Source organism: Danio aesculapii, chromosome 5 (genome assembly GCF_903798145.1).
Source record: "Danio aesculapii chromosome 5, fDanAes4.1, whole genome shotgun sequence".
In the NCBI taxonomy this organism is placed as follows: Eukaryota; Metazoa; Chordata; class Actinopteri; order Cypriniformes; family Danionidae; genus Danio; species Danio aesculapii.
Genome location: NC_079439.1, coordinates 7,520,398 through 7,545,979, shown reverse-complemented (window position 1 = coordinate 7,545,979; position 25,582 = coordinate 7,520,398). Strand labels below are relative to the sequence as shown.

Genomic DNA, 25,582 nt, shown 5'->3' with positions numbered 1-25,582 from the left:
ATATTTGACTAGATATTTTTCAAGACACTTCTATACAGCTTAAAGTGACATTTAAAGGCTTAACTAGGTTAATTAGGCAGGTTAGGGTAATTAGGCAAGTTATTGTATAACAATGGTTCGTTCTGTAGACTATTGAAAACAATATTAGCTTAAAGGGGCTAATAATTTTTACCTTAAAATGGTTCATAAAAAATTAAAACAGCTTTTATTCTAGCCGGAATAAAACAAATAAGACTTTCTCCAGAAGAAAAAATATTATCAGACATACTGTGAAAATTTCCTTGCTCTGTGAAACATCATTTGGGAAATATTTAAAAAAGAAGAAAGAAAATTCAAAGAGAAGTAATAATTCTGACTTCAACTGTATGTATGTATGTATGTATGTATGTATATATATATATGTATATATGTATGTATATATATATATATATATATATATATATATATATATATATATATATATATATATATATATATATATATATATATATATATATATATATATATATATATATATATTGCATGTAAAGCCTAACCAGCAAATTAGCTTCATGCTATATGCCCTATGTAAGTGGCATCGGTTGTCTTTGTATAACAATGTCAAGTGTATTGTCCTTATTAAACAAACAAATAAAAAATAAATAAGTTCATATTTATGAAAATAATCAGAAATCATATACACTGCTAATTTAATGTGAAAATGTATAAGTTTTGAAACGCAAACTTTTAAAAAAATTTGTTTAATAAATGAAAAAAGATCAAAAACTTTAAAATCACATAAGCCTGGGAGATTAATGTAATTATAATAGTGTAAATGGTATTCAAAGACTGATGGTTGATGGTTTATTAAAAAAAATATATAACATGGTTTATATATATATAACATAATTTGGGAAATATTTAAAAAGAAAAAAAAAAATCAAAGGGGGGCTAATAATTCTGACTTCAACATATTGTGTAGGTGTATGTATGTATGCAAGTACGGTATGCGTGTATGTATATGCATATGTAAGGACTATTGTGTGTGTGATTGTGTAGATATGTGCATATATGCGTGTACATGTATGCTTTTATCTGAGTTTATATTTGTTGTTCATTTTGCTTTATTTGTCCATACAGTTTTTTATTTGGTTTATTTTGCAATATTTGTTTGTTTGTTGCTTGTGAAGCGTTTTGAGTTGCATGTATATTGGAAAAGTGTTATACAAATAAAATGTATTATTATTATTATTATTATTACTGTTAAAAGTAATTTGAGTTAATTTTGCAAAGAACATTTTAATTCTCGCATAAATGCTCTTCTAACGTCACTTTAGTGCTGCATGGAAAATACACTGTTGATCAACTTCACAGTTTTAATTAATTTGCATTCTCACAACTAAAACACAAAACAGACTTAACAGTAATTTTGAACACTAATGTAAGTCAGACCAGCAGTACGAAAATAACGTCATTTTTTCAACTTTTGAAGATTAAAAGATCAATGTCCCGTAACATAATTCAGAAACAATTAAAAGGGGATTAAAATAAAAACATGAATCACACAATACAAAATAAATGCTATAGATGCTTATATTTACTGATTAGATACTACTATTTATTAAAACCCTGTAAATGAGATTAGTTTACTTAAAGAGATTAATTTCTTAAAGGGCAGCTATCACGCAATATCAACCTTTGAAAGCTGTTTGGACGGACAAGTGTGTAGTTTAGTGTGAACACAGCCATATTAGGGTGCTTTCACACCTAGTCTTTTGTTCCGGATCCTGGTGCGTGTCCCCAGTTAGCGTGGTTCTTTTGGCATATGTGAATCCAGCAATCGCGCTCGGATCCGCGCCAAAACAATTATTCCGAGATCGCCTGGATGTGGTGGTCTCGGCTCGATTGAAACAAATTTTGGAGCGGATCGATTGTAGTGAGAAAGCAAAACGATCCAAGCCCAGCTATGTCACAGTGTATTATGTATATGTAATAGGCATATATACGGCTATATGAAGAGAGCATTATGAGTAGGGTGGCATGTCATTCTTTCCGGTAAATGTGCGTTTCATGTCAAATACGAAAGTGAAAGCATGCTAAACTATTGAATACTATTGACTATAAAGCATGCTACTCGCTAATAGTTATTAAACTATTAACAAGAGCTGTTTATCCGTTAGGAAAACTGACCGACCTGCAGTCTTGGTTTATCGGTTATTTCTCGCTATAATGTAAAGCCTATCCTAGCCAAGGGAGAGTCTTACGTCTGATTTATACTTGGTGATGATGTCTGTGGGTGTCACCATTCAAAATTAAAGCGCAGCTTTTCGCTTATATTTCAGGGACAGACGAGTCTTCGCTGAGGTCCAGCTTTCAGGTTTCGCCGCTGAGATTGCAACTCTGCACATGACGTTTGGCCAGCGGAGAAATTGAAATGATCATGCCCAACTGAGCCTGGTTTCTCTCGAGATTTTCTTTCTTCACTTTCGCCAACTGGTAAAGTTTTTTTTTCCCTCTCCGCTGTCACCACTGGCTTGCATGGTTCGGGATCTGTAGAGCTGCGCATCGCTGGTTTTGCTCTTCAGTGTTTGGACTCTCAGTAGTGATTATTAAACCACACTGAACTGAGCTAAACTGAACTGAACTTAAACACTACAAACTTAACTACACTGTTCCTATTTACTGTGACCTTTTATGTGAAGCTGCTTTGACACAATCTACATTGTATAAGCGCTAAACAAATAAAGGTGAATTGAATTAAATCGTCAAAAATTAAAATAAGGACGCATGACAGCTGAGCGGGTCTCTGCAAAATAAACCGTAAAACTCTGACCAATGCGAGTAGAGTTTACTCACACGAGACTTGTTTTAGCTCATTTGGTCCGTTTAGAATCTTTGCCGTGTAAAAGCGAAGTACAAAGTGCAACATTGTAACAATTTTAATCCTTGTTTCGGAACAAAACAGGTGTGAAAGAACCCTTTTTCTTTAATATATTCTAAAATTAAACCAGGAATGGTTTAATTTTCACCGTGACGTAGCAGTTTTCCCCAGCCACTGAGATTGATTGACAGGCGTATATTAACAAGTCTCAGTGTTAACAACTATAATCATGTCCACAAGACAGGATTTGCAAAGAAACTGGCATTAAAAGATCTGTTCCAACTCTCTGTGATTAAACTGCACCAAGAAGTTGAAAATGGTTTTTAAAACATTGCTTGTTTTTTATTTTTTAAAAAGTGTGGGCAGGAAGAACCAGCTCATTTGCATTTAAAGGCACAGGTGACCCAAAAATTGACATTTTCACAAAGGTGTAATAAATTAAATGTGAAATAAAAAATTTCACAGACGCATTTTGGAGACACCAAAGACTTAATTTACATCTTGTAAAAAGGGCAGAATAGGAGCCCTTTAACTTCACGAGTAAACCCATTGCTTTTAAAGCGATCAGTTGACTAAACAATTGTTTTTTATAGTGTAGTTACCTGCAGAGTAACACAACAAAATTCATTCATTTTCTTTTCGGCTTATTTATTAATCTGGGGTCGCCACAGAGGAATGAACCCCCAACTTATCCAGCGTATGTTTTATGCAGCGGATGCCAGTCCAGCTGCAACCCATCACTGGGAAACATCCATACACACTCATTCACACACATACACTATGGACAATTTAGCCTATCCAATTCACCTCTACCGCATGTGTTTGAACATGTGGGAGAAACCGGAGCATCCGGAGGAAACCCATGCGAACACGGGGAGAAAATGCAAACTCTACACAGACATGACAACTACCCAGCCGAGGCTTGAACCAGCGACCTTCTTGCGATGAGGGAAACGAGCTACCCACTGCGCCACCGTGCAGCTTTTTACTGTATATATATATATAACATTTTTTAGGTGATCCGAGCATTACAATGATTTAGAAAATATTTCTGTGTGTTGATTAAGAGTAATCAGAAACATAAATCACTTTGGATAAAGTACATTAAGTACATTTTTACAAAGGCAACTCACAAATGAACTAACATTAAGACAATAATGGTTGTAATTAGATGACATACATGCATCTCAATGCAATTTCGTAGGGTATCTAATCAGACACAAAAGCCATTAAAAGTTATTTCAACCAATTATACTGTATTGGGGATGCTATTCAGACTCATTTCAAAGGCTATAGCAAATTACAAAAATGTAGAAATGCACTTTTATATTGTTATGAGAGTTTATTATCTGACAGATCATTCTCTCTGCTGATCTGGAAAGTCATCATCTCTTAAATGTCTGAGTTGTTTTCTTCTAGATAAATTGGTTGCACAGCCAAAGGGGACTCCTGACTTTCAGATGTTCTTCATAGGAAATTAATCAAAATCCTAAATCAAATAGACGCAGATCATTTTTCCACTTGTCATTCTGTAGCTCTATTCATTTTCTTGCATTTCCTAGTGTTTACCAGTGTTAGGCATGTTCCTTTAACTCAGTTACAAGATTATAAAAGTAACTAATTACCAGGGAAAGTAACTATTGCGATACTTTAAAGGGCCCATAGTTTACCTCTTTTTTATGATTTAATATTAATATTATGGTTCTTCTGAGTGTGTCAGTTTAGGTTCAGTTTGAAACACAATTCAGATTTTTTTATTATAATGTGTTAAAAAGTGTCATGTTGGGGGCGTGTCCACAGTTCGCTGATTTATGGGTGTGTTGCTTCACATGTAAATTAGTTTCGGCTTCCCGCCAACGTAATAAGGGGGCGGGGCCATGAGCTCACCCGCTCTGCGTTTGCAACAGAGTCTGACAGGCAGACGGAGAAGGAGAGGATCACCATTCAGTCGTACATGTACGACTCTGACACAGACCAAGCAGAGAGTACAAAATCATTTGTGTCTTTGTACAGTTTTACAGCCAACTGTGTGCTAGTTTCAAGTGTCGAGCTTGTACACAGAAACTAATAACCACGCACACTGAATTAACTTTGGCTGAGGCACCGGATGCGCTACTCGAAGCCGCGACACGGCATACCAGACACTCTCTGTGGCGCACCAGAAGCATGAAGTGTCCCGAATCGTCGCGCCACGCATTTTAGAATTCTAAACATAGGTTTCTGCAGCGGTCCGCGGTGCCCAGCCGCCGACTTGAGTGTACCGATGTTTAGAATTCTCAAACACATGCTAGTTAAGATCACAGGGAGCTTCTGGGATCGCGAGAAATGCAAATGGCTGAAGTATAAGGTAGACTCAATGAGAAGTACACATGTTTGCAAACCTACCTAAAGATACAACCAATAATTCCGATTAGAGCGATAATGTGGAGAATATTGATCTTGTGTTCAGCCCAATGAGCCTTGCATCTAAAAATAGAGCTAGCGTGTTCCTTTAGTGATATCGCTTCGACTCACGCTGAAAATGGTGGACGTGAATCAACAAACTGAGGATATGATGACGCGCCTGTCAATCAATATTGGTGGGCGGGGGGACCGCTCTCCTCCGTCAAGTAGCGGTCGATTTGGAAACAGCTCCAATTGGTCCACCGTTTTTTATGTTGTTAAATTGAAAAAAGCACTGTGTGTGCTTATATTACCCCAATATGACAGTCTATACACCATACATGCACATATGTCTGTCCAAACAGCTTGAAAAGTAGATTTTTTACCATAGGTGCCCTTTAAAACAAATCTAATATCAAATTACTGTAAAATAAATATAAAACATTGTAGACTAATCTACACTATATTACTGGTGTTGTGGGACAATGTGGGATACAAGGGCAGCATGTCCTCAGCTATATATCTAGATATCATTTCGTTTAATTCTGTCTGAGTAATAAGTCTTTGCAGTGGAGAAAAATCAAGTTTTAGTTGCTTTAACGTCGTGACTTCTCCTTCTTTGGTAGCAGAGCTCACGTTATCACCTCCGTAGCCCCTCATTTTGTGTTGGCATGTGGCGCCATGAGGTGCTTCATTAGATTAGAATTACTTGTCTCTGACGCAGAGAGACTCTTTAGGAGGTATGAGTTGCACGATACATAAACAGTCTTGCCTTTCACCTCAACGAGAGAAAAGTAATGCATATATTTCCAGTTTGCAAACGCTACCTTTAAACTTGTTGGATTTGCCATCGTTCTGACTCCTGGTCGTTGGTATGTGTTAAAACCCACCCTACTCTGCCTCTGATTGGCAAATGATGGAAATGTACTCTATCTTAGCCAATCATCACGTTCTCAGTTACACCACCTTCACAGACACACCAATCATCATCACTGATTGGTTATGTGTCCCGCCCCAACCCCGTACACACACAAACCCCAGAGAAAGAGAGGTCCTATGGCTGAGATGTCGCCTATCGCAGCTCACATGAAAACCTCTTCAGTGTTCTCGGTTATAGTAACACACATTTTATTGTCAGTAATGGTAACGGCATTATAATGGAGGAAACAGTAATTAATTTGATTACTCATTACTGAATAAAGTATCGCCGTTAGTAACGCTGTTTATTTATAGCGCTGTTATTCCCATCACTGTTGTTTATAAACTAAAAAGTGCTAAAAATAAGTTTTGCTGATTAAAATAATGCTCATATTACTTTAAAAATATGTCAACTGAAATAATTACATTAAAGAAATTAAAAATTGAAGCTAAATCTAAATGTTTGCACAAACTAATAACCATATAACACAAATGGTTAAAACAAACAAAAATAGTATAAAGATTAAAAACAAGATGAGCCCAGCATTAATGAGTAAAACTTATAATTTTATCCATTTCTCAGTGAATAAATGAATAATATATAATATATTTTGGTGCATTTGAACAAAACTGATTTATTAAACAGATATATTTATTAAAATAATATTTTAGTCGACACAGACGACACCGATATTACACGATTGGCCGAGTTTACCGCATGACAATCAGGATTATTACAAAACATATTTCAAAACATCTTCACACATCATGTTTATTAAAAGACTACACATATTTTACTGCAGTAATCATCTTTTGTTAAATTATTTGTTTATAAAGGCTAGATTGTTTGCACAGTGCATACTGAAGGTTTATTCAGCCTTTTTTATACTGACTACTGTATTCAACTCCATAAACGATTTAAATGATATATTTTAGTAAATAACCTAAATACTAACTCAAATAAGTCTTACAGTCTTGTAATAAAATAATTATCATCATTGATTTTGACACGGTTGCAGCTGGAAGGGTATCCGCTGCGTAAAACATGTGCTGGATAAGTTGGCGGTTCATTCCGCTGTGGCGACCCCAGATTAATGGAGGGACTAAGCCGAAAAGAAAATGAATGAATGAATGACTCGGACACCCCTATAAAGCTTTATTAACAAATTAAGTTTAAAAAATATTTTACTAAATATAAAAAGATATGATTCTAAAGTATTTTATTTCCGTTTATGCTGAAATGTTAAAAGTGACATTGGTGTATCTTGCTCTTTCTGGGAAATTTCTACTTAAAGTGCAGCTCACTTATTTGCTCCTTTTGTTCAATCTTTTTGGATTAAGGTGCTTTTTTTAAAAATGTTTTCATTATCCAAAATAATCTTAATCATTGTTTAAGACTTAATCAAATCACCTTGTTTTTGGGTTTTACACTAATATATATTGGAAAGTTTTATGTAAATAAATATAAAGCCCTTTTTAGCATATACAAACAAGAACTGGAACAGTATTGACATACCATTCAACATCTAGACTGATGTTTCAACTCCTAGAAGTTGTGCTTATTGTTTTGTGTTTACTAGGCCTATTTGTGGATATTTATTTCCTTTTTATGTGCCCTCTCGTTTTCCCTTTATTTCTCATGTGTTTGTTCTATAAGCTACTTAAATTGAATTCATAATTCACTTATAGTTTAAAAATTAACTATAGTTTTTAGAGACTATTCTGCTTTATTTGTACTGTAAATCTTTTGTTGTTATTACAATAAATAAATAAATGATCGCGCCATGTGACCGGTCATCATGACTGCTGCAACTTTGAGCCCCGAAGTGTCCGGCTTGACGGCTCCGTTTTCAACTCCACCCCCACCTGTGCTCGGCTAACCTCGTTGATCACCGGCTGCAGCCGTGCTTCATGTCGAACGCACCTAAAGGCCCAATCCCAATTCTACCCCTTAGCCCTTCCCCTTACCCCTCGTTTTGCACGTTCCCGTGAAGGGGTAGGGGTGTCCCAATTCTCTTTAGCTTGAAGGCGTAGGGCTAAGTGGAAGGGGTGAATAGCCCTTCGAACGAAGATTTTTCAGGAGCACACTTGAAACCAAGGGGGAAGAAAATTTCCCAGAATACACCAGCCACAATGGCAGGTTGGACGGAAGTAAGGAGATCCACAAATTAGTATTTTTTGTCATTATTACGGATTTTTACAACAAACAAACACATGTTTTAATATGTTCATAACTGTTCGTGTTTTACCATCATGCTCTAAAAAAACGGTAAAATAAAAACCGCTAAATTTGGCTATCTATAATCCATAATTATAACTCCTGTACAGCAGTCCCACAACATTCTGACACTCGATGACACTCGAATACCCTGTCAGAAAAGTCTAGTGGCTGGGAATGAGCTTTTTACAGTGTCTGCTATAATGTTAATGTTGTTTTCGTGTGTTTACATAGATGAATATGGCCACTGTGTGTAAATGCGCAGTATAATTACGATCTTATTGCCACATTATATCATAATGATAACATAATATAAGCCTTCAGTGATTTCCTGAAGGTAAATACCAAAAAAATAACACAACTGAAATAACTCCAGCAATTGCGATCATCTGATGTCATATGAAGCAAGAGATCGCGATGACATATTCTGATGTGTGCAGGTGCTGTAGTGCTGTCCCAATTCTTAGGGGTAAATTTTGAAGCCCTTCCCCTTCACAGTCTGTTTTAAGGGCCAATGGGAAGGGGTACAAAAATAGAGTTGGGTTTTGGGCCAAAGTCTTCTAACCAGCCCCCTTTCAGGACACTATTCATTTGATGCACTTGAGCTCAACCACTCTCACTGGCAGAGCATGCTATTGCTCTTCACGTTTCGGTTGAGATTACGTCAAACATTGAATAAAAATGCACATTTCAAAGCACTTTTTTATAGTAATTTTTAGGGTTTTTTCACCTTTATTATGATAGGACAGTAGACATCTCAGACAGGAAAGCATTGGGAGAAGAGAGAGGGTAAGGATTGGCAAAGGACCTTGAGCCGGGAATCGAACTCGGGTCGCCGTGAGCATGTTGGTGCTATATGTCAGTGCACAGTACAACTAGGCTATTGGCATTTCAAAGCACTTTTAAAGTGGAGGAGCTGCCATAGGATCTTTAAATATTTTAAAATATCAACTATAAATCTAAATTACTTAACAATTAAATGATGTGTGATGCAAAATAACTATTTGGTGCATCCTATCAAGAATATAATTGCCATATGTAGAACGCTTATGAAAAAGAAACATCTGAGCCAATGGAGCGTTCCTCAGGGTGTGTTTGAGAGCGACTGAACTTCTTCAACATTAAGACAATAATGGAGAAGCAGAAGTTGTGGTCCTCCATGGGCGCGCGATGGGCACCAGGCCAAGCAGACCTCAGCAGGAGGAACAGCTTGCCTTAATGACTAATTAAGACATCTTAACGACAATTAACTCCCCGATTAACACATCTCACAATATGGTGTTTACCTTGAAATGTCTTGAGCTGCGTTTCCGCTCGCTCCACCGAGAGCAAACTATCACACGTTCTCCCACTCATAACCATCAGCATATGCTTACAGAGAGTTCACCGCAATAAAAGTCCTGTCGCACATTCAGCAAAACTCACTATTTTTAGGTTGCCATGGTTAACTGCCAGTTTCAATAGTATATGGATGCAGCCTTTATGATGCATCATGCAAGCTGAGATTGCATCACTCAGCGATGCAATGCCAGACACAATGTATTCAATGGAGTGAGTGACATCACTGTGACGGGTAGGGTTAGGGGCGGGGTTAGGTGAGCGCATTAAAAAGCATTGGATGCAGCTCAGATTGCACTGCACCAGGTCTGCATCCAGACCCCTCTCGGCAGTTTTGCTTTGTAGTGAAATTGTGATATAGAGTTGTCCCTTGCTATAACGCGGTTCCCCTTTCGCGGCCTTGCAGTTTTGCAGATGTTTTTGACATGCTTTTTTTTTTACAGCGCATTGTGTTCTGCGTCCTGATTGGCTGTAGACCACTGTCAATCAATCTCCTCTGTGCCAAGTCTCCTGTACAGTACAGAATGCGTTCAGCTTGCCAAATTTACATAAATCTTTGATCGCTAGCAGTGTGACTCTAAAGTGCTGTACTGTCCCAGCAGGCACAGGACGTCAACATGACGTGCACCTTAACATCGTGGGACATTGCATTTTGTTTGGGAATGTAAAATCGGATTGACATCAGAACCCAGCGTCAGGTCAATGTCAGACAGACATTGCAGATGGGTCACTTTCCCACGCAACCTAAAATCAACCAAATATCAACGTCTAATGATGTTATAGCTTGACGTTGTATGAACGTTACCATTATGACGTCTATCAGACGTTGGATTTTGGTTGGCATACCTGATGAACAAATGTCAGTATTTGACGTCAATATAATGTTGGTCTAATATGTTGGCTCGACATTAGATTTTGGTTACTTTCCAACACAACCTAAAATCAACCAAATATCAATGTCATTTCATGTCGTTATTGGACATCACATTGTCCTTAGATGCTGGCAACCTAAATCTAACCTAATATTAACATCTGATGTTGTGTGTCTGCTGGGGTAAGTTTGCAAGTTTTCTCCCCAACAAATGCCACAATGTCGACGAATCATTCTGCACCGTCAAAGGCAGCTGCGGTAGCACCCTGAAGGCAGAGGAAGATGCTAACCATCACACAAAAAGTTGGACTTCTTGACATGCTAAAAGAAGGTAGAAATTACGTGGCTGTAGGGCGCCAATATGAAATAAATGAATCATCGGTTTGTTACATAAAGGAGATGGAAAATAACCACAGAAATAAGTTTCAACAAAGGTGCAAAAGGAGTTGTAACTGTCCAACAAAACCATCATAAGGATGGAGTCTGCTTTTGGTTTGTGGATCAGTGACTGCAGGAAAAATGTTAATTCCTGTCTGAGAAAAGTGTATGAAATGTGTAGTGAGGGGTTTACATCTATAATAGTTTTAAAAACATCTTTAATAATTGCAAAAATTAAAGCTGACTGCACCTATTGCAGGTTATTTTTCAAACATAACTCCCACGATTAACGAGGGACCATTGTATATATATATATATATATATATATATATATATATATATATATATATATATTTTTTTTTTTTTTTTTTAGATATTTTTTAACACTTTTTTTTTTTTAGAAAATAATAAAAAAGTTTGAGCAATTGTTAAAAAAACAAAAATGCGTACGTTTTGAATATCTTCTGTAAATTGAGGTAAGATACATATATTTACATACAAAGTGCTCAGCATAATTGAGTACACCCCATTTTGAAAATGAATATTTTACTCATTTCTCAGTGAATAGGCAATGTATTTTGGTGCATTTAAATAAAACAGATTTATTAAACAGATTTATTTATTAAAACAATGTTTTAGTCACCAAACATATTAAGAAATTGAAAGATAATACAATTGAATTCAAGAAAAATATTGCAAAAAAAAAATTACAACCTACAAATTATTTTTTTTTTTGACTTCTTTAGATTTTTCCTCTTTTTTTAAATTTGTATTTAATATTTTTAAATAACATATAAATTTGCTGTACTAGTTTTTGGACCGTTATTGTAAGTTATTTTGTTAGATTAGCTCCAGATTAGGCTTCAGTACTGACTAATCTAATGTATATGCACAAATATAATAGTGTTGTCACACCCTCGGCTCGTTCCTGCTCACCCAATCACAGCTCTCCCTCACAAACCACCTCTCTCCAATTCAGTGAACCATCACCGGCCTTCTAATCACCTGCACCTGTTCCCCGTCATCAAGGACACTATAAAGACCCACCTCATTCTTCCAGTCATCGGCTGGTATTGAAGTTGGATGGCTGTCCTCACCTTTGCTCCTTCGTCCTCTCCATGGATGTTCCTTTGGATCCTTTACAATGATTAAGGGAAGGGATTACTCTCATATGGTGTTTACTAGAAGAGCTGCCATTTACCTGATGAACTGTGTGTCTGTATACTCACCTGCTGATGTTACCAAGAACGAACTATTTATGTGAGATCGCTAACAACAGATGTTGAAGAAGATCGCTAACCGCTCTGACACCACTCTCCAACTTCATCACTTTAAGTGACTTGTGTTGAGCAAAACTGATGAAAGAAGACCTTCCTTGTCTACCAGCGTGACTATTGTAGAGCTTCCTATTAAAAATATTATTATAAAAGAGCTTTGTAAGGGGTGTACTTTTTACTGTACACACACATATCATTTTTTTTCTCAAATGTTAAATCATAACTAATGTGCCAAGAAATTAAAAACAAGATTAGAAAAATTATCACAAACGAAGGCAAAGATGGATCCAAATTTCCAAAAAATAAAACCGTTAGCATACAGAGTTCACCACAACAAAAGTCTTGTTGCACATGTAGCAAAACTCACTATTTTAGGTTGCCATGGTTATCTGTCTGAGTTTTGCTTTGCAGTGAAATTGTGATATATACAGTTGAAGTCAGAATTATTAGCCCCCCCCCTGTTTCCCCCCCCCCCCCCCCCCCCAATTTCTGTTTAATGGAGTTATTTTTTTTTTTTCTTCTCCCCAACACATTTCTAAACATAATAGTTTTAATAACTCGTCTCTAATAACTGATTTATTTTATCTTTGTCATGATGACAGTAAATAATATTTGACTAGATATTTTTCAAGACACTTCTATACAGCTTAAAGTGACATTTAAAGGCTTAATTAGGTTAACTAGGCAGGTTAGGGTAATTAGGCAAGTTATTGTATAACGATGCTTTGTTCTGTAGACTATCGGAAAAAATGTTGCTTAAAGGGGCTAATAATATTGACCTAAAAATGGATTTTAAAAAAATAAAAACTGATTTTATTCTAGCCGAAATAAAACAAATAAGACTTTCTCCAGAAGAAAAAATATTATCAGACATACTGTGAAAATTTCCTTGCTCTGTTTAGAAAAAAAAAATCAAAGGGGGACTAATAATTTTGACTTCAAGTGTGGTGTGTGTGTGTGTGTGTGTGTGTTTCTTTTTTTGCACTATTTTTTTTTCAGAAAAATATAATTAAAAACTGCAAATGCTTAAATGAAAGACACAATTACATTTTGATTATCTTCTGTAAATTAAGGTAGCAATGTAATATATACAGTCAGAGTTATTAGCCCCTGCATGCATTTTCCCCAATTAAGGTTAATTAGACAAGTTAGGGTAATTAGACAAACCATTGTTGATGGTTTGTTCTGTAGACAATCTAAATAAAATATTGCTTAAGGGGGATAATAATATTGACTTTAAATTAGATTTTTTAAAAATTAAAAACTGCTTTTAATCAAGCTAAAATAAAAGAAATAAGACTTTCTCCAGAAGAAAAAATATTAAAGGAAATAATGTGAAAAAGCCCTTGCCCTGTTAAACATCATTAGGGAAATATTTGAAAATATTAATTATTATATTACATTTTTTTCATTAGAAATTTATTATATTTAAATTGTTGATTTATTATTATTTCTATTTGATTTATTATACTTAAATTCTTTTTTTTTTTTTTTTTTTTTTTTGCTCAAATTGTGACTAATGTGCACAGAAATTAAAAACTAGATTAGGAAAAGAACCACAAATTAAGGCAAATTAAGTAAGATGGATCCAAATTTCCGAAAAATATAACCATCAACATATGCTCACAGGGAATAAAACTGCAATAAAAGTCCTGTCACACATTCAGCAAAACTCACTTTTTTAGGTTGCCATGGTTAACTGTCAGAGCACTAAGATGTTTTTGTAAACAGTTAGATAAGGTGGGGTCAGAATAGTGGGTGTTTGACAGGGAGTGAATTGTGAGAGATCTATTTTTGTAATATGCTATTGTTAGATAATTGTCAAACTGTGTTAAAATTGTATTGTCAACAATTAGCAAAATGGTTAGATTAATAACAACACTTTAAAAATATTTTTAAAATCGGGGAGTTTACAAGGTCTATTTTACAAGGTATTATTCAATCATTCATTTTCCTTCGGCTTAGTCCCTTATTTTATCAGAGGCTGCCACAGTGGAATGAACCAACAACTATTTCAGCATGTTTTACGTAGAGCATACCCTTCAAACCACAACCCAGCACCCACACCAACACGGGGAGAACATGAAAACTCCACACAGAAATGCCAACTAGTCTGGCCGGGACTCGAACCAGCGACCTTCGAGCCTTGGCTGGGTCAGTTGGCATTTCTGTGTGGAGTTTGGATGTTCTCCCCATGTTCACGTGGGTTTCCTCCGGGTGCTGCGGTTTCCTCCACAAGTCCAAAGACATGGGTTAAGTTAAATAGTCCGTAGTGTATGTGTGTGAAAGGATATCGCTGCGTAAAACATATGCTGGTTAAGTTGGCGGTTCATTCCGCTGTGGCGACCCCAGATTAATAAAGGGACTAAGTGTATATGCTAAATGACTCCCTGATTGAATTTCATATTAGGGAAAAATTTATATGGAAGTCAATGGCAACCAGAATTTCTTTTGTGTTCAACAGAAGAAAGAAACTCAAACAGGTTTTAAACAAGTGAAGGGTGAGTAAATAATGACAGAATTTTTATTTTTGGGTGAACTATTGCTTTAAGTATGAAAAAGGATACAGACATACTGTAATTTTAGTATTTTTGGAGACGCAGGTGTGTAAACTTTCCCCGTTTCTGAACACTGGCAGATAATGCAACAAGTATTGCTAAATCAGAGCTTCCAATCTTTGTGAGAAAAAAACATAATAATGACTCTGCCATCTTTCTAAAATCATTATCCCTCCCTGCAATTTGGCTTTAAAGTATTGTCATTTTGCATCATTGTCATGCTGGGTTCGTCTTCATACACCAGGAGGGGAAAATAATAAGAATTTGAGTTGGAAATAGACTCAACTGTGATTAGAAGCACTTGAAGAGGAAAAGAAAAAAGTACATAACTTGGTGTAAAAACAGACACAATCTAATTAAAAAATGCTTCAATAAATGCATACGCCACTAAATAACAAAAGCTAACAGCTAACAGTATAGCTCTTTTTTATAAAAATATAGGTCTAACTATTTTATAGGTCTAATTATTTTCCATATGGAGAAAATAAACGGGAATTCTTAACCTGAATACATTTCAGCCAACAGATTCCACCAAAGCCTTTTGTTTCTTTGCACTGATGAATGGTTTACAGTAAGACTAGGAATGTGCATTCAGAAAGTAAAAATGGCTTAAGTTTTTGCATTTGAGTTAGTAAATACATTAATATATATTAATTAATAAAAAACCTTAGTGTAAAAAATTAACAAATATTGTTGCATTGAATGACAACACATGGGAGTCATTCATAATAAAAAAAGAGGAATAATTCAATAGGATAAACTCTAACACACAGAGGAAGAAAAAAAGTTTAATTATACTTCCATTGTTTAGCGCTTGAAAAATCTTTTCATCTTTGATACACATATAAATATTGCAGTATATTGATGGTACACTGTAAAAATATTGCAACCTTAACTTTTGAGTTAAATTAACTGACTAAAACATTAAGTTAAACTCTACGGGCCCTATCAAACACCTGACGCAATAAGGCGCAAGACGCATTTGCCCAAATGTGTTGCTGTTTTCAGACCAGCGCAACCTTAATTTTCCCGTTTCCCGCCACGTTGTTTAAATAGCAAATCCATTTGCACCACTTTGTGGACTCATGGGTGTTCCGGTCTAGAGAGGAGGTGTGCTAAAGGAGCATTATTGGCATGTTGCTATTTTAAGGACTAAAATAGACAGTGCAATAGACCAGCTGAAAGGTCGTTATTATTGTCATTATCATTTATTCGTTTGCTGGAAATTAAACTGAATTTAGAAACTGTTTAGAATCAAATCTTTGTGCTTGACAAACAAAATTAATTATGTAGGTTAATGGATGTCTTCAGTGAAGTGCGTATCACACCGTTTCCTTATCCACGAAAGTGAGAAAGAGAAAGTGAAAGTAAAGAGGCCGAATGGAGGAGGCTTGTTCTTAATCCTCGCGCTGCCGATGCTCTGTTTAACTGTTTTCTAGCTAGTGAAGCGTTCAGTTTTTCCACTTACAAAGTCCACCATGTAAATAGCAAATGCGCCATGGCGCCATGGCGACGCAACTGACTCTTAAAAGAAAATAGGAGATGAGACTCTGATTGGTTTATTCTCAAACACACCCATAACTCATTAAGAGAATAAGCTCAACCCTGTTAGACCATGCGCTGCGGTGAAGACCATATTTTTCCATCCTTAAAATAGCAAAAGTGGATTCGGACACGCCCTTAAAGCTTTTGCGCCCTGCGCTTCAGACTATGTGCCTAGATTGTTAAAATCGAGCTCTATAACTTTAAAAAAAATGAGTTGAAACCTTACTTAAAATAAAAATGTTTGTGATCATAACATTTTATCATTTTTTTAGTGTAGTGAGACCATAACATTATCCATAACACGTCATGTGAGTGGGCAGAGCTAAAGACTTCTTTTAGTCTGATTAGGTTTCTGTTCTTTGATTGTTGGATTTTTTTTTTTCATAGAATTATAGATAATGCGTTTTTTAGTTTTTTTTTGCCCTGAATTTGTTGAACTAATGTAGTTTTTGCCATGAAAATAAATTATAATAGCATGAACTGACCAGCCTGATCTCACGAGAAGACGTAAGTATTTTACGTTTTGCCAGTTTAGTGGCTAATTCGTACGAATTCGTACGAGTTCAGTCATACGAAATTGTACGATTTTAAAAAGGAGGCGTGGCACCTAACCCCACCCCTAAACCCAACCGTCATTGGGGGATGAGCAAATCGTACTAAATTGTACAAATTAGATCGTACGAATTAGCCACTAAATCAAAAAGTAACGAATTGCCATGAGATTGTGTTGGAATTGACAAATGCATACACCCCCAAATAAAACCCTCTAACAGCTAACAGTATAGGTCTGTTTTCCACATTTACAGCCTTGAGAAAATAAACGGGAATTACTGACCTGAAATAATTTCAGCTAAAAGATTACACCAAAGCCTTTTGTTTTTTTTGCACTGATGAATGGTTTACAATAAGACCAGAAATGTGCATTCAGAAAGTAAATGGCTTATTTATATCACTTCATGTGAGTGGGCGGAGCTAAAGAGTTCTTTGATTCTGTTCTCTGATTGGTGGATTTTTTTTTTCATAGAGTCATAGATAATGTGTGTGTTTTTTGTGAAGAATTTGCCCTCTCCTGTGGTTTGTATGTAATGTCTTGATACCTCAGGCTGTTGATGTTGCTATCCACTCTGCAGATCTCTCGCACACCCCCATACTGAATGTAACCCCAAACCATGATTTCTCCTTCACCAAACTTGACTTGCCACTTTTCCAAATGATCAATTAGAAGTCAAGTTATTATTTGTTGCTCTTAAAAGAGGGATCGACGACAAGACTTTTGTCAGGTAGAGTAGGTCTATTTTCCCATATGGAGAAAATAAACAGGAATCACTGACCTGAAATAATTTCGTCCAAAAGATTACACCAAAGCCTTTTCTTTTTGTTCGCACTGATGAATGGTTTACAATAAGACCAGGTATGTGCGGTGGGAAGTAAATGGCTTCAATTTTGATTTCGCATTGACTTTTGAAACGCTGTAACATCGGTAAACTCCAACGAGACAAACAGACGCGAGCGGCGAGAGAGAAAGAGAGCCGCCACAGTGATTTATCTGATTCAATTAGCTTGCAAATGTAAAACAAGTCAGTTCAATAAAGAGCTAAAACCTCTCTTTCTTCTGTCGGTTCGGGTCTTCGACGTCTCTCCTCGACCTCCCTCTCTCTGCTGAATAATGAGAGTGTGTAAATGCTTAATTAGATTAAAAGGGTGTGTGTAACGATATGGAGATGCTGTGTGTGTGTGCGTGTGCTCAGATCACTCTACATTAGCACTGTGTTATTGTGGGCAGGGCTGAGAATTTATGACGCACAAAAACCCTGAAACATCAAACCCATTAAAGAATCCTGATTTATTCGTCGTGAGCACTGGGGAAATATATCACCCATAAAGAGGTGTGTGTGTGTGACAGGAACTCCTGGGAAGCATGTGTTTAATAGGAGAGGCTTAGCTGAGGACTTTTTAGAAGTGTGTGTGACCTGGAAAACAAATTAAAATACAGAAGGAAAAATGTAAGATGATTCGGAAGAGGAAAAAATTACAATCACAATTGAATGCAATGCCAGAAAGACTGATCAAAATTTCCTACAAACAAGACTTTTGATATAGTTTTGTATTCCTCTTTTTTTTAATTTGCATTAGTGATTTAATTATATTATTAATATTATTATTCTATTGAAATATTATTCTTGTTGTTTTATCAGTATCTTTTTCAAAATTTATGATGTGTGTATATATATTTTTTATTACTAACAATAATTAAAACACTTCTAAAGTACTTTTTTCTTTAAATTATTATTTTATTTGAATATTTATTATTAATTATATTTATATATATATGTGTGTGTATATCTATCTATCTATCTATCTATCTATCTATCTATCTATCTATCTATCTATCTATCTATCTATCTATATATATATATATATATATATATATATATATATATATATATATATATATATATATATATATATATATATATATAAACACAGGCTCATTGTGAAAACGTACACCTGTATACGTTTCTGGAGAACGCGAATTATGTAGCCAGAGTCTTTAGGTATGACACCGCAGACGGCCTCTGTTTGTTTCAGCTGACCGTTTACCTCCTTGTGGACAGCTTTTCTGCCATTATCAGTGTGTTCAGTAGCTCGCCACGTACATCGGCGGACTTGAGACGCAGAGAGGAGTTGACCATGATGACGGGATTCAAGTCTGGCGAAGAACGGTTCCAGAAAGAGTGTAAGACGAAAACCAAAGGCAAATAATAAAATAAACAAGTAAATAACAGGGATCGAACACGGTGAAATCCGAAAGCGTGGTGAAAATCAGGCGGCCATGAGGGCTTTTCTTTTTCTGGATTGCTTTTGAAAACACTATTGGTTGGGTTTAGAGAAGGGGGTGATCGGGTGAATCTGTGCTTTTAAAAACACTATCGGTTGGGTTTAGGGAACAGGGTGGGTGAGGTGATATCATTCGGTCGGTCAGTCAGTCAGTCAACAGCAGCCTCTGGTGGATTTACACAAGAACAGCAGGCACAAATGGCACTCGCAAGAGAATTTTAACATCTGAAAAAGCATACATAGCGGCCTCTGGTGGATTTGCGAAAATCAATTATGAGCCTGGGTTTATATATATATATATATATAATTGTGATATTTTATTGTATTGTATTTTTTTTTCCAGAAAAGTATAAAAAGATTTTGTAAATGCTTTAATTATCGATTGTGCAAATGTTTAATAAAGTTAGACACAACTACATTTTTTATGATAGTATATACTTTGTGCTCAAAAAATGGGAAATTATAACTAATGAGCAGAAAAATGTAAATTTAAGATGGATCAAATGTCCTTAAATTATTTTAGCACCTGCGTTTACAAAGGCCATGAATTTCACATAATTTTTGAACATCTTTTAGTGTAAAACTTTAATTCCGCTTTGTATTAAAGCTATTTTATAATTTTTATAATGTATTTTATTCAGCAGAAATAATGAGTATAAAAAGATTGCACAAATGTTTAGCCTAATGTGCAATAAAGTATATTAAAACTATAGATCAACAGGGATTATTTGTTTTACACAGCATTCATTTTAATAATTAAAACATTTCTAAATTACATTGTTTTCTTTAAACTATTATTTTATAGTAAACTAATATTTTATAGTAAAAATTCATGTTAATTCATAGACTGCTGCTTTCTTAGTTTGCACTGTTATTTTATGATAATTATCTTATTTGCCATCATTATTTATACTTACTAATTTTGACTAGCCAGCAGGAAAAAAGGTTTAAAATGATGTGATAAACTTTTGTAACATCTCTATATAATAAGATGAAATTGAGAGCCAATTTGCATTGATTTTTATCCAGAAAACATCAAAAACATTTGACAAGTAGGTATAACTCAGCAATGCATCATGTCTATGATATCAAAGCAATCAAAAGATCTACATTTATCATCAACTTTACCATCCATGCACATTTTTCAGAATAGAAAAGCTACAGATGCTTATGATTGCAAAAACAAATCAGTATATGTACACTGTAAAACCCAACAGTCAACTTTATCAAATGAAATGAGTTTAGTTAACTCAAAATTGATTGAAAGTTAATTCTACTCATTTGAAAAGAGTTTTGAACTCAGTGCTGATGGTAATGAGTTCATTAAATACCTCATTACTTCAACTTAAATGGAGTAAGTTCACAGTACTCATATAGATTAGTTTTTAACTCAAATGGTTTGCAGCAATCAGTTTCCTTAAAGGGTTTGAGTTGACTTAACTTATTGGGTTTTACAGTCGTCAGTTGGTTTGAGTTCTCTTCATTTATCATTTTTTTCTGTGCTCAAATTGCTTCGTTTACTCAAATGAATTAAGTTCACAGTACTCATTAGGATTAGTTTTTGAACTTAAATGGTTTGTTGCAATCGGTTTCCTCAAATGGTTTGAGTTACCTAAACTTAACAGTGTAAAATACAAACATAAAATGTACAGTGCAATTGAGAGCCAGATCTCATGCTCTTATTAATAAAACTGTAACACTTTAATTTAGGACAGAATTCACAGTATTAACAAACCATTAACAAACACTACTACTAGCTTAATAAACAACTAATTAGCTGCTTATTAATAGTTAGTAAGGCAGAAGTTGGGTTAAATTTTGGGTAGGATTATGGATGCACAACAAGATCATACTTTATAGCTAGACTGAAAAATAGGATTCATTGGATTTAGTAATTTTTTTAGGGTAAGTGGTTGCAAACAATATATATGGGCTAAATTTGAACAAATTAAATTTAATAATGTTCAACATAATTTGTTTAAATTCAGCCCACATTAATCGTTTGCAATAATTTGCAATGATCCATTTTTTTTTCAGTGTACTAATGAACAGTAATAAGCAGGTATTAAGTAAGTAGTTAATAGCGAATAAGTTAATAGTGAATTGTGACCTAAATTAAAATGGTACCAACAAACAAACTTTGGTTTTAGCAGATCAATCAGCCGTTTGGAAGAGTGTCTAATCTGAAGTGGGGTCACTGACCTTTAACCTTTGACCTGAGTCAAGCACTGCTGTGGGCTGCGAGTTTTCTCCAGGACTTGTGTGAAGACAGAGATCTCGTGCTGGACACCAGAGGATTGTGAAGGGTCACGTTGAAGGTGCCTTTCAGAACAGTGTCCATGATTACTGGACTCAACTATAACACACACACACGCATTGACATAAATCAATACATATTTATATTGCATAATAACCCTATGTATTATTATATATTTATCGTCAAAAGTCACTGTATTGCTTTCTGTTATGTTGTCTTATAAAATTCCCTGTGATTTTAACATTACTGGTTGATAGTATTATTTATTTTATATATAAATTTTTGTGTCTTATATTTAATTAAAATCAAGTTTATTTGTTTAGTGTTTTTCACAATTATCGTTCCAAAGCAAATTCACAAAAGGTGCACACCATTACATATACACATCATTACATATATATATATATATATATATATATATATATATATATATATATATATATATATATATATATATATATATTTATTCAAACACATATATATGAAAGACATAGCTGTGAATAAATACATCATAACATAATTACATAAATATAAACATCATTACATGAATAATTACATCATTACCTTGATATATATATATATATATATATATATATATATATATATATATATATATATACATACATACATACATACATACATACATACATACATACATACACATATATATATATATATATATATATATATATATATATATATATATATATATATATATACACATACATACATACATATACAGTGCTCAGCATATATAAGTACACCCCTCACAAATCTCCCTTTTAAATTCACATTTTTCATAGGAAGCTGTACAATATTATATTTGTGCATATACATTAGATTAGTCAGTACTGAAGCCAAATCTGGAGCTAATCTAACAAAATAATTTACAAAAATGGTTCAAAAACTAGTACAGACAAATTTATGTTATAGAAAAATATTAAATTCAAATTTAAAAGGGAGGAAAAATCAAGAGAAGCTAAATAAAATTGGAAAAATTTTGTTGTAATTTTGTAGGTTGTATTTTGCAATATTTTGCTTGAATTTAAAGAGCCCATATTATACATGAAATAGGGTCATATTTAGGTTGTAAGGGTCTCCAACAACAGTCTAATATGCATGCAAGGTCAAAAAACACTTTGATGGTCTTATAATCTGCATTTATTTTTACCTAATTATCCCAGCGACTCCCATATGAATCGTTCAGCGATTCATTTGTTCCCAACCCCCTCCTCAGCGCGAAGCTAATCTGCGCTGATTGGACCGATGACAGCCTGCTGCGATTGGTCGACAAGGCTTCAGCGCGAGAGTGAAATGTCCAGCACGTAATCAACAATATTAAAGTAGTCACAGTGCACACACGCTTCTTAGTGTAAGGTGTGGATTTTGGCTGCCAGTGGGTGAATGCAAATACAGACGATGCACTTAAAAAAACAGACGACAAACTATTTTATTGAGCAAAAACTCCAAGAACTGGCGAGGAGCACGTCACCCTCTACCTGCTCTTTTCACACAGACGCACACACAAACACCTCCTCCTCCTCCTTGGAAGACACAGCACCAATAGAGGGGGAGACGTCCGCGACACCTCCCTCACCACCCGCGTCCTGAGTTATATCTGCGACACCCCACGTCCTCACTTTGCAAACGGTTCACTTTTGTTTTCACTTTCGGGTTGAGGGCGAGGTGATCGTCTTTAACCTAGAGCGGCAGTTCAGCTTGCTGAACCGGCCCTGCGCAACACACGCAACACACACACACACACACAACCCTCACCGTTCGCCTAGATTAGAGGGCCAGTTCAGCTTGCTGGGTGCAATTTAGACAGCTCCCTTGAACCTGAGCTAAAATATTTTGAAACTTGACCGTTGCATGCGTGTAGCAACAGCTGACGATCTGTAAACAAAGCGGCACGCGTCGCGTTTTCAACGTGGCTTTACACGCGATACGAGAATAAAGAGATAACCTGATACAGTACACGCGGTTACAAGTAACAAAACACAACTAAATGCATCATTTGCAAGCTAGAGTAAACGAGGCAATAATTTTAATCGCACGTACTTACACTTGTGAAATGGGGGTAGAAACTGATTCATGATGCACTGATCCTTGTTCTGACAGTCTTTACTGATCCTTCCTTTAACAAACCGATGAAGTCTTCTTTGTAAGCATGTAGTTTCCAGAATGTTATAATGCTGAGCTTTCATCTTTGGGTAAGCTGTTGATAGTATCCATCTGCACAGCCTGACTTCATTCCACTGGTGTCTGTGTGTGTCTCTGTGTGTGTGTGTGTGTGTGTGTTTGTGTGTGTGGGGCTTTTTTTCTGTGTTAGTGGGCGGGGCCGCAGGTTTCAAATCTCCCGGGTTTGCGCGTGCAACTACTTGTGTTTCGTAGCTGCGTCATCGCGAAACACCTAATGACTCGTTATCAAGACGACTCGTTTGAAGCACTATGAGTCGACTCCTTTATAGATGAATCAATAGTTTTAAACACTGTACACTTACAGATTTAAGCCTTAGCTGGATATTTCACTTCACTTAGAGCTGTGTTACACACTACATGGAAGGGCATTTTCAAAAACCCATAATATGGGCTCTTTAATTGTCTTATCTTTCCATTTCTAAATATGTTTGGTGACTAAAATATTATTTTAATAAATATATCTGTTTAATACATCTGTTTTATTTAAATGCACCAAAACACATTGTCATATTCACTGAGAAATGGATACAAATATTCATTTTCAAAATGGGGTCTACTCAATTATGCTGAGCACTTTATATATATGAGGCCTCCATGTCCCCGACAGTACAACACATCTGATTTTACTTCAGGGCTGTAATATACCATACCTTCATGTTCTTTGAATTGAATTGTATTGTATGGTTTAACAGAAAACAAAATAAATAAAGAATTGAAATATACATACATGCGTACATACACATGCTTCAACAATTTTTAAAGACGTAAATAGAAATCAATCAAAGCAGATGTTATCGTAATATGTAAAGAAATACGTAAATAATTATTGTTTTATTTGTTTTAAAATATCACATTTACATTCATAAAATTAATGAATAAATATTTGAGTAAAATCATGATTTTTTTTAATAGTTTAAAAATAAATGTTCAAATAAATAAAAATAAATAAACAAATCTCATAAAAATAAATGTGTTATTGCTATTATTATTGTTACACTGTAAAAAATGCTGAGTTCCAACACAAATGGATTAAGTCAGCTTAATTGTTTTTACAAATGTAAGTGGATTCGACTCATTTTAAAAAAGTAGCTTGAACGAGAACAGCCAATTAGCACTATGGCCAATTTAGTTTATTCTATTCACTTATAGTGCAGGACTGTGGAGGAAACCAGAGCACCTGGAGAAAACCCAAGCCAACACAAGGAGAACATGCAAACTCCACACAGAAATGCCACCTGACTCAGCCAAGGCTCAAACCAGTGACCTTCTTGCTGTGAGGCGACAGTGCTAACCACTGAGTGACCATGTCTCCCAAGTGTTTTATTATTATATTATTATTATTGACCAAGTGGGTAACTCTTTATTTTGATGGTCCATTTGAGTATTAGTAGACTGTCTGCTTAATATCTGTTGATGCTGCTCCTTCAACAGACATTTATCTGATTATAAGAAACTTTACAAGTACATGTCAACTTACACTAACCCTAACCCCAACCTAACAGTCTACTTATAATCTAATGAGAATTACTTGACATGTAGATGCAATGTAACAAACGGACCATCAAAATGAAGTGTGACCCCCAAGGGTATATGCTATAGTGTTTACCTCATATGCTGTGGGTCCAGCCGCTTTGTCTTTGGGGTTTTTGAAGCGATCTTCTTTTGAGACGATCAGTGCCAGTGTGGGACTGGATTTAACATCTGGACTGTAATAAGCTGGACCTGAAAACCACAAATAAAACAAGATGAAATATTTGTGCATAGCTGTCGAAAAACACTGCTTAAATAAAGCAAACTGCAGCATGGAGTTCACAAGAAGTTCATGAACAGCAATACTAACAGCAGAACGACTCAATAATAAAAACACAAGCTTCACATTTCAACTAAATGAAACGATTTCCAGGACAAATAGCTGAAATTAAATGCAAAGGTTGAAGGCT

The 25,582-nt window shown here is 35.2% G+C and overlaps 1 protein-coding gene across 1 annotated transcript in view; it reads right to left on the bottom strand.

Moving 5' to 3' along the window:
- Positions 1–18,192: 18,192 nt before the first annotated feature.
- stpg2 (sperm-tail PG-rich repeat containing 2) overlaps positions 18,193–25,582 on the bottom strand; it is a 96,123-nt gene continuing 88,733 nt past the window's right edge. Inside the window, exons 12-14 of the mRNA XM_056458924.1 lie at positions 25,249–25,364; positions 21,386–21,539; positions 18,193–18,315 (exon numbers count right to left, since the gene is read on the bottom strand). Coding sequence (XP_056314899.1) covers positions 21,405–21,539; positions 25,249–25,364 — 251 coding nt within the window. The 3' untranslated portion in view covers positions 18,193–18,315; positions 21,386–21,404. The remainder of the gene's footprint in view (positions 18,316–21,385; positions 21,540–25,248; positions 25,365–25,582) is intronic.